The sequence below is a fragment of the Ischnura elegans genome, chromosome 4, assembly GCF_921293095.1.
Source record: "Ischnura elegans chromosome 4, ioIscEleg1.1, whole genome shotgun sequence".
Taxonomy (NCBI): Eukaryota; Metazoa; Arthropoda; class Insecta; order Odonata; family Coenagrionidae; genus Ischnura; species Ischnura elegans.
The window spans coordinates 54271879-54287310 of NC_060249.1; the positions used below are offsets into that span (position 1 = coordinate 54271879).

At 36.3% G+C, this 15432-nt stretch overlaps 1 protein-coding gene across 46 annotated transcripts in view; it reads right to left on the bottom strand.

The window, feature by feature from the left end:
• LOC124157505 (Down syndrome cell adhesion molecule-like protein Dscam2) overlaps window positions 1–15432 on the bottom strand; it is a 273890-nt gene that overhangs the window by 149037 nt on the left and 109421 nt on the right. For 3 of the 46 annotated variants that reach the window (XM_046532277.1, XM_046532270.1, XM_046532250.1), the window contains exon 7: window positions 2100–2223. The exons of 39 other annotated variants lie outside the window; for them this stretch is intronic. In XM_046532277.1, coding sequence (XP_046388233.1) covers window positions 2100–2223 — 124 coding nt within the window. Of the gene's footprint in view, window positions 1–2099; window positions 2224–6374; window positions 6499–8934; window positions 9052–14231; window positions 14356–15432 lie in introns of those variants that run through there. 4 more of the 46 variants (XM_046532264.1, XM_046532252.1, XM_046532251.1 and 1 more) reach the window with 3 other exon arrangements.

Consider the following 15432-nt stretch of genomic DNA (forward strand, 5'->3'; position numbering starts at 1 on the left):
AGTAAAAGTAATCCAATTACTGTCAACAATTACATCCTTGGTAATTATTGCTTGTAATTGATACATTCGTAAAAATTAATGTTTACTTGTAATCTACTACAAAGCTTTTGCAAGTAATTACATTTGAGTAACCGTTTCATTTTAACTGTAGGTTTATCAACTAAGGAACAAGGTCTTGAGACGCATCTGGTTCGTATATCGGACTGACTGTATTCGGGAAGATATCAACCCTAGATTGCGTCATTCTTCTATCGAGAAACTGAAACATATTTTCCTATTTATATATATTTTCGCGTAATTTAAACGCGTTTCTTATATACCGATTTTTTTCGACGATTCCTAAAAGAAACGTTAATACGAACTTCGTTATGACGAACCTCCGGTTTGTCGGCCCCGTTAACTTCGTAATAACGAGAGTCTACTGTAGTACTTCCTGTTTGAGAAAATATTGACAGTGAATGCATTATTTACTGAGGCAAAAATGAAAGTAATTGTAATCCCATCGACTACTTTTTCAAAGAGGAATTTTTAATAGTAAATAATTGAAAATTTGACAATGTATTTGTAACTGAGCCCAACTGCATTGTCTGTAATACTTTTCTTGTAACTGAAAATTACACATGCCTAAAAGAGAATCTTCTTCTAAAATGAATCGTATACATGTACATATAAAGTTTCTCACTTTCTCCCGACAGAGAATCAATGTGTACTTCTAAACATCAGAAGTGTAGTATAATCAACTGAGAATAAGCTACATAGATACAATGAATTGACAATGAGTATGATTAATTTGGAATAAGTCAAGATTGTCAGATTGACTGTTATTTTCCACTGTATGTTTTGAAATTGGCCAAATTAAATGAATTTTCTCACCTGTACACTGGAACAGGATAAGCTTGTGCATCACATAGAAGGGAATTGCTTGTTCCCATCAGAACATCAGTATTCAACTTGGCTAATTTAGGCAATTTGGGAGAGACACGCCCCACTGGTTCTATGAGTAGGGTTAAAAGGAGAATTTAAGTGTTATTCACTAAAATCCAAAAATTTCACCTGAATATTGGAGAAGGGAGTCCCTGAGTAAAGCAAAATTCACTAAACCAAGCATTCTACAAGGCTGGTGAACTGACCGATCTAGTGTAACTCAAAAAAAATAAGGATTCCAGAACTCCTTAACAACAAAGCTCGACAAAAAATTTACCTCAAGTAGAATCAGGAAATGGGGCATCCATAAATTATGTGAGGTGATTTTGGCAATTTTTGGATCCCTCCTCCCGCCTTAGTGAGATATCGTGAAATTTGGCTCCACCTCCCACCCCCTCTCTCTCCTATTCTAATGTGATATTGTTCAAAATATGTATTTTTTGTGTAAATACATTAATCTATGCTCCAGTGCATTGTATTTGTCACTGATTGTTTAATTCTTTCTATTTAAGATCAGTTAAGACTAATATTTAAGATTACTAAGATAATAATTTTACACTGTTTCTTTTGGAAAAAAATTCCGTATTATCTCATTACTTTCTTTGGAGCTCCTACAGGTTCAGCTGGACAGGTAATTTTAAGAGTGAAATTTGGGAATATTTAAGGTAATTTGATTTATGATAATATTATGCAGTAAGTGATTCTGCCATTTCCTGATTCCACTTGGTATAAGATGTTTGTGTTGGGCTTTGTTGTCAATAAGTACAGTAATCATCAGATACATTTACATAATAGAATCTAAATGTACCTAATGATGCTGCTTAGCTGTGAAAATTGTTGTAAGATTATAAAAGTTTAGTGGAGAAGTACGTACGTGCGATTATAAATTACGGGCACGCAATGGTTATTTGTTGCATGAGACTTCACTAATTGTTAAATTGGCTAAAAGACCTTCAATGGCATAAGTCACAGCCTGAGAATTTTCAAGCATGTATCCATATCTGTCATAGCTGTACATAAGACTTAAGTAGCCATTTCAACACAATCATCATGCCAAAAGAGTTCCATTCCTGACCTCATGAGCCACGATTGAAATCCATAAAAATATAATTTAAAATTGGATTAATCTAAAGAAGAGCCTAAAACCATTAAACTGCTTTTACAAATTTCCTCACCTGTACAAGGGAACAGGATATGCTTGGGCATCACACAGGAGGGAGTAGCTGTCACGTAACATAACATCAAAAGTATTCAACTTGGCAAGCTTGGAAAATTTAGGAGATACATGTCCCACTGGTTCTATGAGCAGGACAGAAAAGAAGACTTTAAGTTTCCATATTTAGTCCAACTAAAAAAAATCACCTGAACATTGAGGGAGGGTAACCCTAAGCATGGCAAAGTAAAATATAGCCTTGCATCCAAGCACCATTGTATTATTCAGATTATTGAAGAAATTGTCTCTGAAGCCAAATAAACTCCACAGCATAAGAAGATGTGGTAGATTAAGTTGAAGGCTGTGGTGGAGCTATCAGGAACAGAGTACTGCAGCTCGCCACATTGGGCGCCACCGGCTGGACCCTATGGACAATTCGAGGAAGTACCAAACTTGGCCACCAGAGGTGCGAACGGGAAACCGGACCTGAAGCACACCGGAGTCTCCCGGGAACGGCCATATTGTGTACTGGTGTTTTGCAACCGACGCTCGCATACGGACATGTATCTGTGACACACGGCAATAAACGCAGTCGTAATTAATTCTGTAAAAGTTATTCGAAGTGTGTATCATTATTCCAAATACCCTTCAAAGGCTATTGATTTTTCCTCAAAGGAGTTTTCGCACTTTATAAGATTCACAGGTGAGTCTCGGACATTTTTATGGATGCCTTCTTCGACCACAATCCCTCTATCAATTCCTGGTCCCCACATGACAATACAAACAGATATGTGACACAAGACCACACAGCATTCTTAAAGACTATGCAGTAAATTAGAATCCAGCCATCTTTTCGCAATTGGTACAACTGCAGATGAATATTCCATCGAAGACCTTATTTTTTCACCAAAGCCTTTTTAATGCAATGCAATACATGATTATGCATCATCCACAGCTCAAGAGTTATAGTCAATTACAGAGGCCACAGCACCCGGAAAATTCAAATCACAAAATGGAATGGAAAATGTTCAGAGATGTGATGGATCGAAAAGAGCTCCATAATCATCACTGCATCCATCCATAGAGCAAAACAGTTTCCAATATGTTTCAATGCATCTCGTGGCACCCATTAAAGCCCATTTTTATTGGAAAGCACACCACTCCACTGTGGTTATGGCACAGCAATATTTAGACCACCTAAAAACTATCGAGTAGGCTAACCTTTAAATTGTAATTTAACTTTGAATGAATTTTCATTCCTACTGTAAAAGTCAGATGAATACATAATTGCAGAGGATCTGATAGAATCCCAAACGCCACATCTTTGAAGAAAAGAGCAATGCCATGGTTCTGACAAAATTTCTCACCTGTAAATGGGAACAGGGTAAGCCTGAGCATCACACAAGAGGGAATAGCCAGCTCCCATCACTATGTCACAAGCTTTCAACTTGGCTAACTTAGGAAATTTAGGAGATACACGTCCAACAGGTTCTAAAGAGCAGGAAGAGAAGGAAGACACAGATTGTTTTGTCGACTGATATCCTGTGAGAATCACCTGAATATTGGAGGAGGGTTACCCTGAGTGAGACAAAAGGAACTAAGCCTTGCAATAATTTTCATTGGATTATTTTCCTAAAAATACGAATAAACAAGATGGTTTACACCACATGTCACTAAAAACCATGAGCCAAAGGAGTGGCAGTGCTGGGTTCTTTGAGGGAAATCCATCAATCCTTTTGCAGGAGTCCTGAGAAAATATTTTCATTGTCATAAGCATTAATTAACTCTACAAATTTCATTTCCTTTAGATATGAGAAGCTATTTTCTGAATAATGCCCTGATTGCTTAAGGAAGAGACTGAAAACTAATTAAGGGTGGGCCAGGGATTCTAATATTTGTTTGAATTGTAACTAATTCACATACATAATTGAGATTCAATCACCATTCATGCAGATTCTTTCCAGAAAAGATGAAGAATAATAGAAGATGAAAAATCCAATGGACTGCAAAAATAAGTTCACGGAAAAGGAAAAATTATTTTACATTCATTTATCAAATGAGAATTTATATGGGAATTCTAAAACCATTCACTCCATTTTTTCCTAAAATATCAGTGGGAAACAGGGGTGCAGCTAGGAATTAAGGCTAGGGGGGGTTTTAGGCACAATTAATACTGGGGGATCAGGGGGTATGGAATACCCACCAGGGTAAGGGAGAGGTGCAGGGGCCCTTCCCCCAGAAAAATTTCAAGATAAATGGTTCAAAATGGTGAGTTTTACCGCTTTCTGAGGAATAGTTTATCAATCCTTACACTAGTCAAAAGGTAATATTATTCCAATTAAGTAAAATAGATCATACTTAAAAATTTTCTGAGCTCTGGGGGGGGTTTTATCCCCCAAAACCCTCTGTGCCTATTCTAACTGTGCCACTAGTGGGAAATGTAAAGAGAGCGCAATATTTGGACCCAATTAACTATCCTGAGAATAATCACCAGAATATTAAAAATGCTATAAAAGATGAAAATGTTTTTAATGTCCTTAGTGAAACTTACTTAAGGTGTTTATACTTTTGAACCATCTAGAAATGTACAATTTAACAAATAATTTGTCTTTTCGTTATCTTAGAATTTATTTTTGCAACTACATGCATGTAAATGTATTCAGTATCGACTATTTCTAGAGTACTGATGACAGCAGACTTCAATAGAGAGGTCACTTAAAGGGAAGAGGAAACTTTCGATTCTGGGCTAAGGTAAGACTGTTGAATCAGCAGCAGAGCAGATCACACTGGAAACTTTGCAATTGTACATGTGATGCTTGTTATCTTAGGCCTGCCATACACGTTCCGGTCCGGCCTCAAGGCTGGGCCTTGAGGCCGGGACTGCGCAGTTTGGCCGGAGCCGCAGACCTTGAGGCCAAACTGAACGTGTGTGGGAGGCCTTAGAATGATTTTTTGGGGCAACAATGGGTAGGCAGTAGCTCAATCTAAAATATGATACGCATTTTGAACCTATATACCTAACTGTCTCTGCTAGTTTCCACCACAAAGGGCAACGTGATATTATAATGACAACCCTAACACAAAGATGATGTGTAAATTCCATGTCCCCACCTACCAATACTCATCCAATAAGGGTTTCTCTTCATTTCCAAAAAGACAAAAGAAATAGCTTTTCTCCCCTTACACTTTCAGCAAGAGCCCAGCCATTTGAATTTTCATAGATACAAGAAATATGTACAGTGGAACCTCGTTAAAGCGAGTACGGGCTATAGCGACACCCCCGCTATTACGAGATATAGCCGATGCACCGTCAATTGACCCTATAATGAGCGTGTTAAAAAATTCGTTTTTACGAGACCCTTTCGGTGTTGGCTCTCGCCATAGCGAGGGTTTCACCGCCGGAAGACTTTCATCAATACTCCTTAACCTCTGTAATTGCTAGCGATCTGTTAGAAATGAAGTTAATGGAGTGCTCAGTATCAAATTTATGTGGTAAACTGTCGTTCGATAAATATAATGATTGACGAAACAATGCTTTGCATGATTTTTATTCAGTGCGGCGCTTATAAATTGTTTGAATAGTTAGTCGTTATTTGAGTAAGGGAATTTAGTGATGCAAAAAAACATCGCCTTTTGTCTGGATTTATGCTTACATTTATCGGATAGATGTTTATCTGTAGCCGCACCACTCCTGTTCCTGTATATCTGTTCGCAACAGGTATATTGGCTATTATTTGCTCCACCTCCGGTAAAGCGACAATTCGTTATAGCGAGTGTTTATTAGTGCACCGTGGGATGTCGTTATATCGAGGTTTCACTGTATATAAATAAAATCATTTGGTTACAGCAACTGCAATAATCAAGCCTTTAGCAGAACCATTTTAACTTGAGAAAGATAGCTTCAACTTTCAAGAATTTTAGCAATGAACATAATTGCAACTTTTGATCCCCATGACTGTAATCCGAAACCATTACTATAAGTAATGTGATCCAAAGGAGTCTACAGATGATGTCACAACTATTTAAGTCACATTTCTTTTCTAGCATTTCTCCAAAGTCAAACAAGATAGCAGAAAATGATAAAAGTTATTATGCCACAGCAAGCTTACACAAATCAAATCTCAAAGCATGCAATCCATTAAACTTATATTTATATGTCTAGATGAGGAAAAAGAGAATTAGCTGTTAGTGATGAATGATGGATGAAATGGGTTGTCTCTTTCACTAATGACTTTCAAATGATGGAAAATATTAATTTTTCTATTCCTTCTTCATTAGTAATTAGACAAGTACTAACCTAAAAGACGGAACCGGAAACCCTTGAGCGTGACTCAATAATGACACAGTACTTCCAATTCTCTTCTTCACTACAGTTATCTTAGCCATTGGAGGCACATTAGGTGCAGTGCTACTAACAGGCTCTGATTAATAGAACAAGGCATACACAAAAAATTAACATAGATCATTTTACTAGGCCTTAAAATTAATGATAATATCTGAGTACAGGTCAGTTGAAATAGAAGAGAAATTGAGACGGATATGGCATGATGGAAGTGTTGCTTGTGAAAAAAAAAACTATATTCATTTCTTCAGAAAATGACTGAGCATTAATTATGATACAGCATATAGAAAAATTAATTTGAACTATATTTCCCTTAATAACCATTAGCAACCTACTGTCTCATGCCGCATAGCAATACCATCAAAATCAGGAAAAAAACCTAAATTCAAGCATCTGAGATTTCATTCCAAAATGTGGAAGAATTGGACATGTCCAAGTAAAAAATTAGGGCAAAGTTTAATTCCAGGTTTGATTACTATGGTTCATTTCCTAATTTTATTAACTGCATTGTGCTATTTTGCAAGTTCGCATTAGTTGAGTCTAACTGCCCCAAACTCAAGTGAAAATATAAGAAAAAAAAAGTGATATATGATATAGAGAAATGCAGAGGCACAGAATACAATGAGGTTCCTATCTAAGTATTTCCAAAGAAAGTGAATGCTTGACAATAAAGTTTGCTGATTTTCATAATAATATTCAAGGCCTGATTAAGATAGCAAATGCCTTAGATGGACATTCTGATGGATATTCTGAGGATAGACTCTAAAATAGCAGGAACATGACGGAGTGACCAACACCATGAGGATGACTGGGGGGATAATAAACCTATTAGATACCTAGGCGATAAAAAAATTTAAATAACACTCATTTCTGTAGTTTCAACAAAATAGGACTAATTTCAGCAGTTTTTCAGTAAATTTTTAGTAAATTTTCAGCAGCAATTTCAGTAAACAAAAAATTTGCATCATAAAGAATTTCTCAGCCTTCTTCAGGAGCGGTAAATCGAAATACTACTATTTTAGTACCATTAGAAGGCTCACATAGACATTCCCATGAGAATCAAGCAATATTCATCAATTTATAAGTTTTGTTTTCATAATCGGATACTGCATGGTTTGAATTTAACAGATTAACACTAAATTGGAATAAAATTTTAAATTCCAGGAAATTTTACCTTCCAGAATGAAATAGTAAACAACAAATGAAAAGGAACCAGGTGAACTTGACTTAGGTAATGGATTGCACCTCGCCAAAAAAATTATAGTCACTTTAACTGCAATGCAGACTGATGTGGTAATTTAAGTGGTTACGGCAAAACTCTATTTAATACAAAAGGCTATCACAAATCCATCTTCAGATAAAAGAGGTCGTCAGAAGAATCAGTGGACAGTTAAGAGGAATAATTATCCACTTTCAGATGACCAAAACTTGACTGTATTGAGAGCGGAGTATCCTCACTCCAAAGGAAAGAACAGATGTATGCCTACCGTAGATGGGAAGACAATTATACCATTCACAGTTATGAGGAAAAGCATCAAAAGGTAGCAAAAAATTGACTGAATATTCTCACCTGTACAGTGGGACAGGGAAAGCTTGAGCATCACACAGGAGAGAATAGCTAGCTCCAGTCAGAGACTCAAAAGTATTTGACTTGGCTGATTTAGGAAATTTAGGAGATACACGCCCAACAGGTTCTAAGGGTAAGATAAGAAGGTATTTTATTAACCCAATCTATTAATCACCTGAACGTTGGAGAAGGATATCCCTGAGCTTGGCAAAAGAGAACAAAATCTTGCATCCTAGCTGTTCGGTAGGATTCAGAAGTACGGAGAGCAGGAAACTTTGGTGGAGACCCTCCAGTGGGCTCTACGAAGATGAGAAGAAATCTTAACTTAGCGAACCCACAAAGTGTAAACTGTGAATTAACAAAATTTTGGGAGCAAATGGAACATAATGCAACAATCCCACTCATTATGTTCCTACTGCTATGAGAATTACTACAAGTCATTTTGAAACAAATTATTCCAAAGAGAGATCTTAGAAAATTGTCTTCTCATTATTTCCCAAGTTTACAAAAAAATCGGACAAATATTATGGAATTCAGAGCGCCAAGCAAATAAAAACATGATTCATTACACTGAAATAAATGAAAATAGCAGGCCATTCTATGGTGGAAGAAACTGCTACCTCAAAGAACGAACAGACCGAGGAATAATATATGAGGGAGAGAATGAATCTAAATTCTTGAAAATGTTAGAAGATATAAAGCTAATTAAAAGTCATAAGTACATTTTTGTATGCACTCACAAGATTGCACCTGCAAGCTTCACTGATTATCAAGCTCAATCGATGGTTATCAACTAACTGACAAAAATCCACAATGATGAGCAATGAAACAACGGAAACTGAAATACTTTGCTTTTTCAGAATTATAATAGCAGAATACAGTTCCATTAAACGTGTGTAACATTAATGGAGTCAAAAATGTAATGCATATTTAAAAACTATAAATCACCTGAACATTGGAGGAGGGTATCCCTGAGCATCACAAAATAGAACACAATCTTGCATCCTAGCAGCACGGAATGATTCGGAAGTTACACGGCCAGGAAACTTAGGGGGTGACCCACCAGTAGGCTCTACCAAATGAATAGAGAAAAACCAGCTCTTAGGGCCATTAAATAATATTTACTTTTTTATAGAAATGTAAAATCCAATAAAAATGAAAAATGAAGGGCAGAATGGAAAAGGTTTCCTGGGAGCAATGCTATCACTACATGGAAATTCTTGACTACCACGATTGCTTCATTTACATTACATTTCCATAATTAAGGAAAGAACAATTCAGCCGAGATTGGAATTAGGGATGATTTTTCTTGATGGTTTTATTCTCCAATATTCATTTCAATTCAAATAACTAGAATGCCATTTTAAAATGATATATGACCACTAGTAAACATTTCATGAATTAAAATTAAGACTACCATATAATTTATATCTATACATGGGCAGCCTAAATTTCCCTCAGAATCATAATCAGCAGTCATATTTTTCCCAAATGCATAGCCCTCAAATCAAATACAGTGGAACCGCATTAAAGCGAGTATGGGCTATTGCGAGACCCTCACCACTACGAGTGACAATTGAAGCACCATCAATGATTAGCATGCAAAACAAATTCGTTTTTACGAGGCCCTTTTGGTGTTGACACGCGCCATAGCGAGAGTTTCCATCACCGGAAAACCTTAACCAAGAGTCCCTAATATCTGTAATTGCTGGTGATCTATTAGAAATGAAGTTAACATGGAGTTCTCAGTCTCAAATTCATGTGGTAAATTGTCGTTCGATAGATAAGTCATAACTTTTAGTGGAAATATTGCATCAATAACATTCGCGAATGCTCGATCTTCTTTTGTTTCTCGGGCGGCAGAATCTAAGCAAAGCAACATATCTAAGAAAAAAAATGAAAATAATAGAGCAATACAAGTGGCATAATTAATTTATGTTCCTATTCGCTCTTAACAATTAAAAGAAAAGATAAACAACATTAGGTCGACCATGGTGCATGAGGGCAAACCATCACAGCAAAAGCACCTGAGGAATGCAGAACATAAAGAGTTAGAAGGTGCTTTGTTGGGGTGGTTTTGCCCACTTCAATCTATGGGAACTCCTGGGAAAGGGGTTAAGCTTAAGGCTTAAGCATAGTATTTCAGCGATAGATTGAGAATCGAGAACTTCAAATGTTCAGAAGGTTGGTTGTATGTATAAATTTAAAGCACAAAAGCATTATCTCCCTTCATAATTGCTGGTGATGCCTGCGGTGTAAACCCAGAGCCGTGGAAGAAAGGATTCCTATCCTAGCAGAATATCCTAAGAAATATTCCCCTCATGATATAACGCAGATGAAACGGAACTCTTTTGCAACCTACTCCACGACAAAACCCTTACAGTATGGGGCGTTTCCAGCAATTATGCTTCCAGGAGGAGCTTCTGTTAGAGATATCATGTGACACATTTGAAAATCTGATGCTGCACTTTTAGTTTATTTAATTTAAAAAATTCTGCATTCTTTTTCATGTTTTGACGTCATTTTTGAGAATTTTAAATCAATAAATTCATACTGGTGCGTTTATGTTGGCCTTAAGGTCCATCAGATGTGTATGTTTTTCATTTCTTTGCTGCATATATTACCCATGCGTTTTATATTAGTCGCAGTTTCTTGTAGCTTGCTTTTGTTTCACAAAAGAAATATCAGCATAATAACTGCATTATATTTTTTTCGTGAAATGATGTCAAGTTAATTTCTTTTCTTACTGTACCAATTTTAATTCAAATCGTATTCATTCAAGTGCCATGGATGGGCTCCGCATATTATTTCAACGACGTCATGGGCATAACACTCAAAATAGAATTTTTTTTTTGAAACAACGGGAACGTTAATGACATCATTATGCATGCTTAGCAGATTTTTTAAGGTAAATAATGAAGATATTACAATGGATGATAGTAAAAGTCTTCCAAGGCAGGATCGTTCTACCACCTTCCACTGTTTTCGTCTGCAGAAACAAATGCGATATGTTATTTCACATAACTTCCACGAAATGTATGGGAAAAATAAACATGCACCCATGGAAGCATTTGAGGCATTAAATTACCGCGATACTGTTTTATCAGCAATAGTTTGAATTTTCTGCGGAAAATATCAAAATAATAGATTGATCACGTAAATGCACAACGTATATAGATAAATGGCTTCGTCGGTTGTGCATTGGGATAATGTTGACAAAGCAATACTTTGCGTGATTTTTTATTTAGTACGTCGCTTATAAATTGAATTGCTAGTTCGTTATTAAGTTAAGGAAATTTAGTGATGCAAAAAACATCACCTTTTGTCTGGATTTATGCCTAAGTGTATTGGACAGAAATGTCTCCGTCACCACACCAATCCTGTTCCTTTACGAGTGTTGAAAATTAGTTTATTGGTTACTATTTGCTCCACCTCCAGTAAAGTGACAATTCACTATAGCGAGTGTTTATTAGAGTACCGTGGGGTCTCATTTTATCGAGGTTGCACTGTAAATAGTACCGTATGACAACGATATGTATCCTTAATGCATATGCACATCAATAACGATGGTTAAATATGAAAACTCCAAAAAAATTATGGCAATTAGGATGAAAAATGCATCACCCTTGCCTACATAATAGGCAGAACTTCCCAAATTATCCACCAATTTCCCAAGAGATGCGATATAAAATAACACCATGTAATAGGATCAGATCACCTGAATAAAGGAGGAGGATACCCCTGGGCATCACAAAATAGAACACAGTCTTGCATCTTTGCTGCACGGAAAGATTCAGATGTTTCACGTCCAGGAAACTTTGGGGGTGACCCACCAGTAGGCTCTACCAGGGGAACAAAGCGAAACTCTTTCAGGAAATGCTGATCAAAATATTTGAAGTAGCTAAGGCTGGCACAAAAATCAAAGCTCAATTTTCATTGTTTTTATTTAACAAGGGAAAGTACGAATGTGTCGCCAAAAGTTCACATTCAAACTTTGCTTTGTGAGAGAAAATTAAATTTTAATACAAGATTTTTAGCTCAAACATCTTTTGGGAATTTGTTTTCGAGATTTCATTGGTAGAAAGTTATTGGCAAACACCTTCATGCACGCAACCCATTATACAGCACACTTCGATATTATGGTAATATAACACCATTTTCATTTATGGAGACTCTTCCACTCCATAGCTGGGCTCGAGGAAGAGCAAGGAAGGGGATAATATTTCGAAATTGCCGGTTGCATAAATCTAGGAATCGACTAGAAGTGATTTCTATCAATATAATCTCAAAAACTAAGACCTATTGGACACTTTAGCAAAAACACTTGTCCCTGGTGATTTCATTTTCTGTCAAACTGCAAAATTTGAACACGATCCGGTGGTAACACTTGGGTATTTTCCCTTGTAAGTGAATATTTTCATTCAACATTGGGAGCAACTCACACAATAATTAGCATGTTTGCTGCACAGCTGATATCATGACCAGAACCCACAAACTGAAATGTGAGAGCCTCTAACATTAAAAAAGACCATTGGAAGGTGTCACAACTCAGAACAGATGGTAAATCCACTGATGGGCAAACTAAACAACGGACAGGTAAACAAATATAGTTTTAAAACAACTTATAGTAAGTTCTCATGGCAGGCAATCAATAATACTCAAGAAAATCACCTGAACATTGGAGCGGGATATCCCTGAGCTCGACAAAAGAGGGCAAATTCTTGCATCCTACGTGTACGGAATGATTCAGATGTTTCTTGGCCCGGAAACTTGGGGGGTGACCCACCTGAAGGCTCTAACAAGGGAATAAATAATACGAGAATCTCTCAGGGATAACAAGAAAAATGGATGGCAAAAATTATCTAGAAAAAATTTAACAGTAAAATGTTATTGGACTGTACTCTAGATTTCATTTTAATGGCTTAAAAAACTGGTGACATGTTTGTAGAGAATATGAAAACTTTTAACGGTACGCTCCAGTAATCAATATTGATTGACATTTAATATATCACCTGAACATTGGAGGAGGATATCCCTGCGCTCGACAAAAGAGGACAAACTCTTGATTCCTAATTGTACGGAATGATTCTGATGTCTGTTGCCCAGGAAACTTAGGGGGTGACCCTCCAGTTGGTTCTATGAAGTGGAAAAGAAGAAAACTCACACTCAGAAAGAGAAAGCAACACTAATAACTTGAGACTTCACTATAAGGAACCTCTCTAAAGGCATACTTAAAAATTACACTTTGTCATGGTTAATAAAATACTGGTAATCTTCGACCATTTGCAAAGTATAATTTTTAACTTATGACGGAGAAAATTCATGACGTTTAACTTTTAGTAACCTCAATAAAAGTTCACAAATAAAGAACACATGAACAAGGATGTGAGGTGATTTCAGGAGAATTCAATGTGGGATTTCTGTCAATGTCAAGTTTGAAAAGCTGGAATGTACTTGTTATTTTTAACTAAACATCCGTGGATGGCTAGCATATGAATGATATCTTCAAATTGTTACCAGATGTGTGTGTCACCATGTACGCAACACCAACTATTAGTCCAAGCTGGGTGCAGAGTCTGTCAAATAAAATTGTGAATCTTCGAAAATTTTCTCACTACTAGAATGCATACTTCATCTTTTAATCTAAATTTTGCACTTCTTCACTATTACGCCTAATGTAAAGATGATAGCGACCAATCCACGACATAGATACCAGAGCAATATGGATTTGGCACGCAGCCAAACACTGAGAAAACTACCTCCAGGCACTGACGCCCTCCCATTCAAGAGCTGGCCCACAGATGCTGTCACATTAATATTAATAAATACTTCAGCATTTATCAGGATTTACCTATGGCTTTAAAATAACTAACAATCACGATTATACATTAGGACTCGTAATGCTTTCATAATGGTATTCCTATTTAAACTAATAGTCTAAAGAGTATGCTGATTCCATTATATCAGAATATCGGGAGTACCACATCATAATTTTTCCAATGCCATCTAAATCTAATAGGAGCTAGAAGGATTCAGCCAAAAAATGCAAATAGTAAATACATAATTGAAATCAAACCATGATCCCATACAGGTAAGACAGGTAGAAAATAAATATTCATGGAAGTATTGAAATTTAAAGAGCCACTTCTAATCCTTCTGACATCAAAATTTTCCTAAAGATTAAAGTATCCATATTAAGGCCAATAAAAAAATTTAAAACTAAACAAATAGTCAATACGCCTTACCTAAAGGCAGGAACAGGGAAGGCTTGCGCTTGGCAAAGGAGACTGAATTCTTGACCCAATGCCCTCGTAAAAGAACTACTTTTGATGTCAGAAGGGAATGTAGGTGCCTTAGCCCCAACTGGTTCTGTCAAATTGAATAGAGTTTTTTTTTGCTAGAGCAGTTCTATGTCTTTTGGTTAGCAAGGAGGACAATAACCAAAAAATAATTTTAACAAGAATACCAGCATACTCTGATATCACATTATATATTGACTGCTTGATCAATCCACTAAGATCAGTACGAAGTTTTTAAAGTACCCCCAACCTACTGGGAATCTAAAAATGAAACTGTCAGGCTGGCATTCATTTGTTTCATTTCATGTCTCTCTCTTCAGCCAAAAAGAGTCGTACATCAATATGTGTTCCAATGCTGTCAAACCTAAACCTTGACCTTCCTGAATAACTCATAAAACAGAATGTGGCGATTTATTTTATTAACAAGGATAGAATTTTCTGTATAATAATCATTTACGTCACTATATATAACCCGATTAGATTTCTTTTTTCAAGATATTTACCTAATCTGCTTCTTTAAGACTAGTTAACACGCAAGACAGAAACAATAAAACAAGTGACATTTACAATATTACATAAGAGTACTTTTCAAAATTATTTTCCACTGATTCCTAATTGTTAAAATAAAATTCTGACACAACCAAAGACGTGCGCTATGATTTTTAGAGAGATCAGAAGAAAACCTTACCTAAAGGCTGGAACTGGGAAGGCCTGCGCTTGGCAAAGTAGACTGAATTCCTGACCAGAAATTCTCGAAAAAGAACTAGTTTTGCTCTCAGACGAAAAAGTAGGTGCCTTTGCCCCAACTGGTTCTGTCAAATTGAACAGAGGAATTGGAATAGCAACAATTCCAGATTTTCCCTACATGAATGTTACTGCATTTAAGTTTTGAAACAACTTTCTACCCCTTTCTCTCATTCCCTTTTTAGACGAAGAAAGGAGAGCGAACATGGCATTCCCAAATACTAGTATGTACTCGATTATTTGACTAAAAATCTCGTTTCTTTGAATAATATATATGTACGTACTAAGGAGGGTAATCAAGCCATGATGAAGACATGTTCCACCATATATTTGACTTGTATTAAACTTGTTTTTATTTTTTTTATTATCTACATAGAACTGCGCCAATTATTGGACAATACTG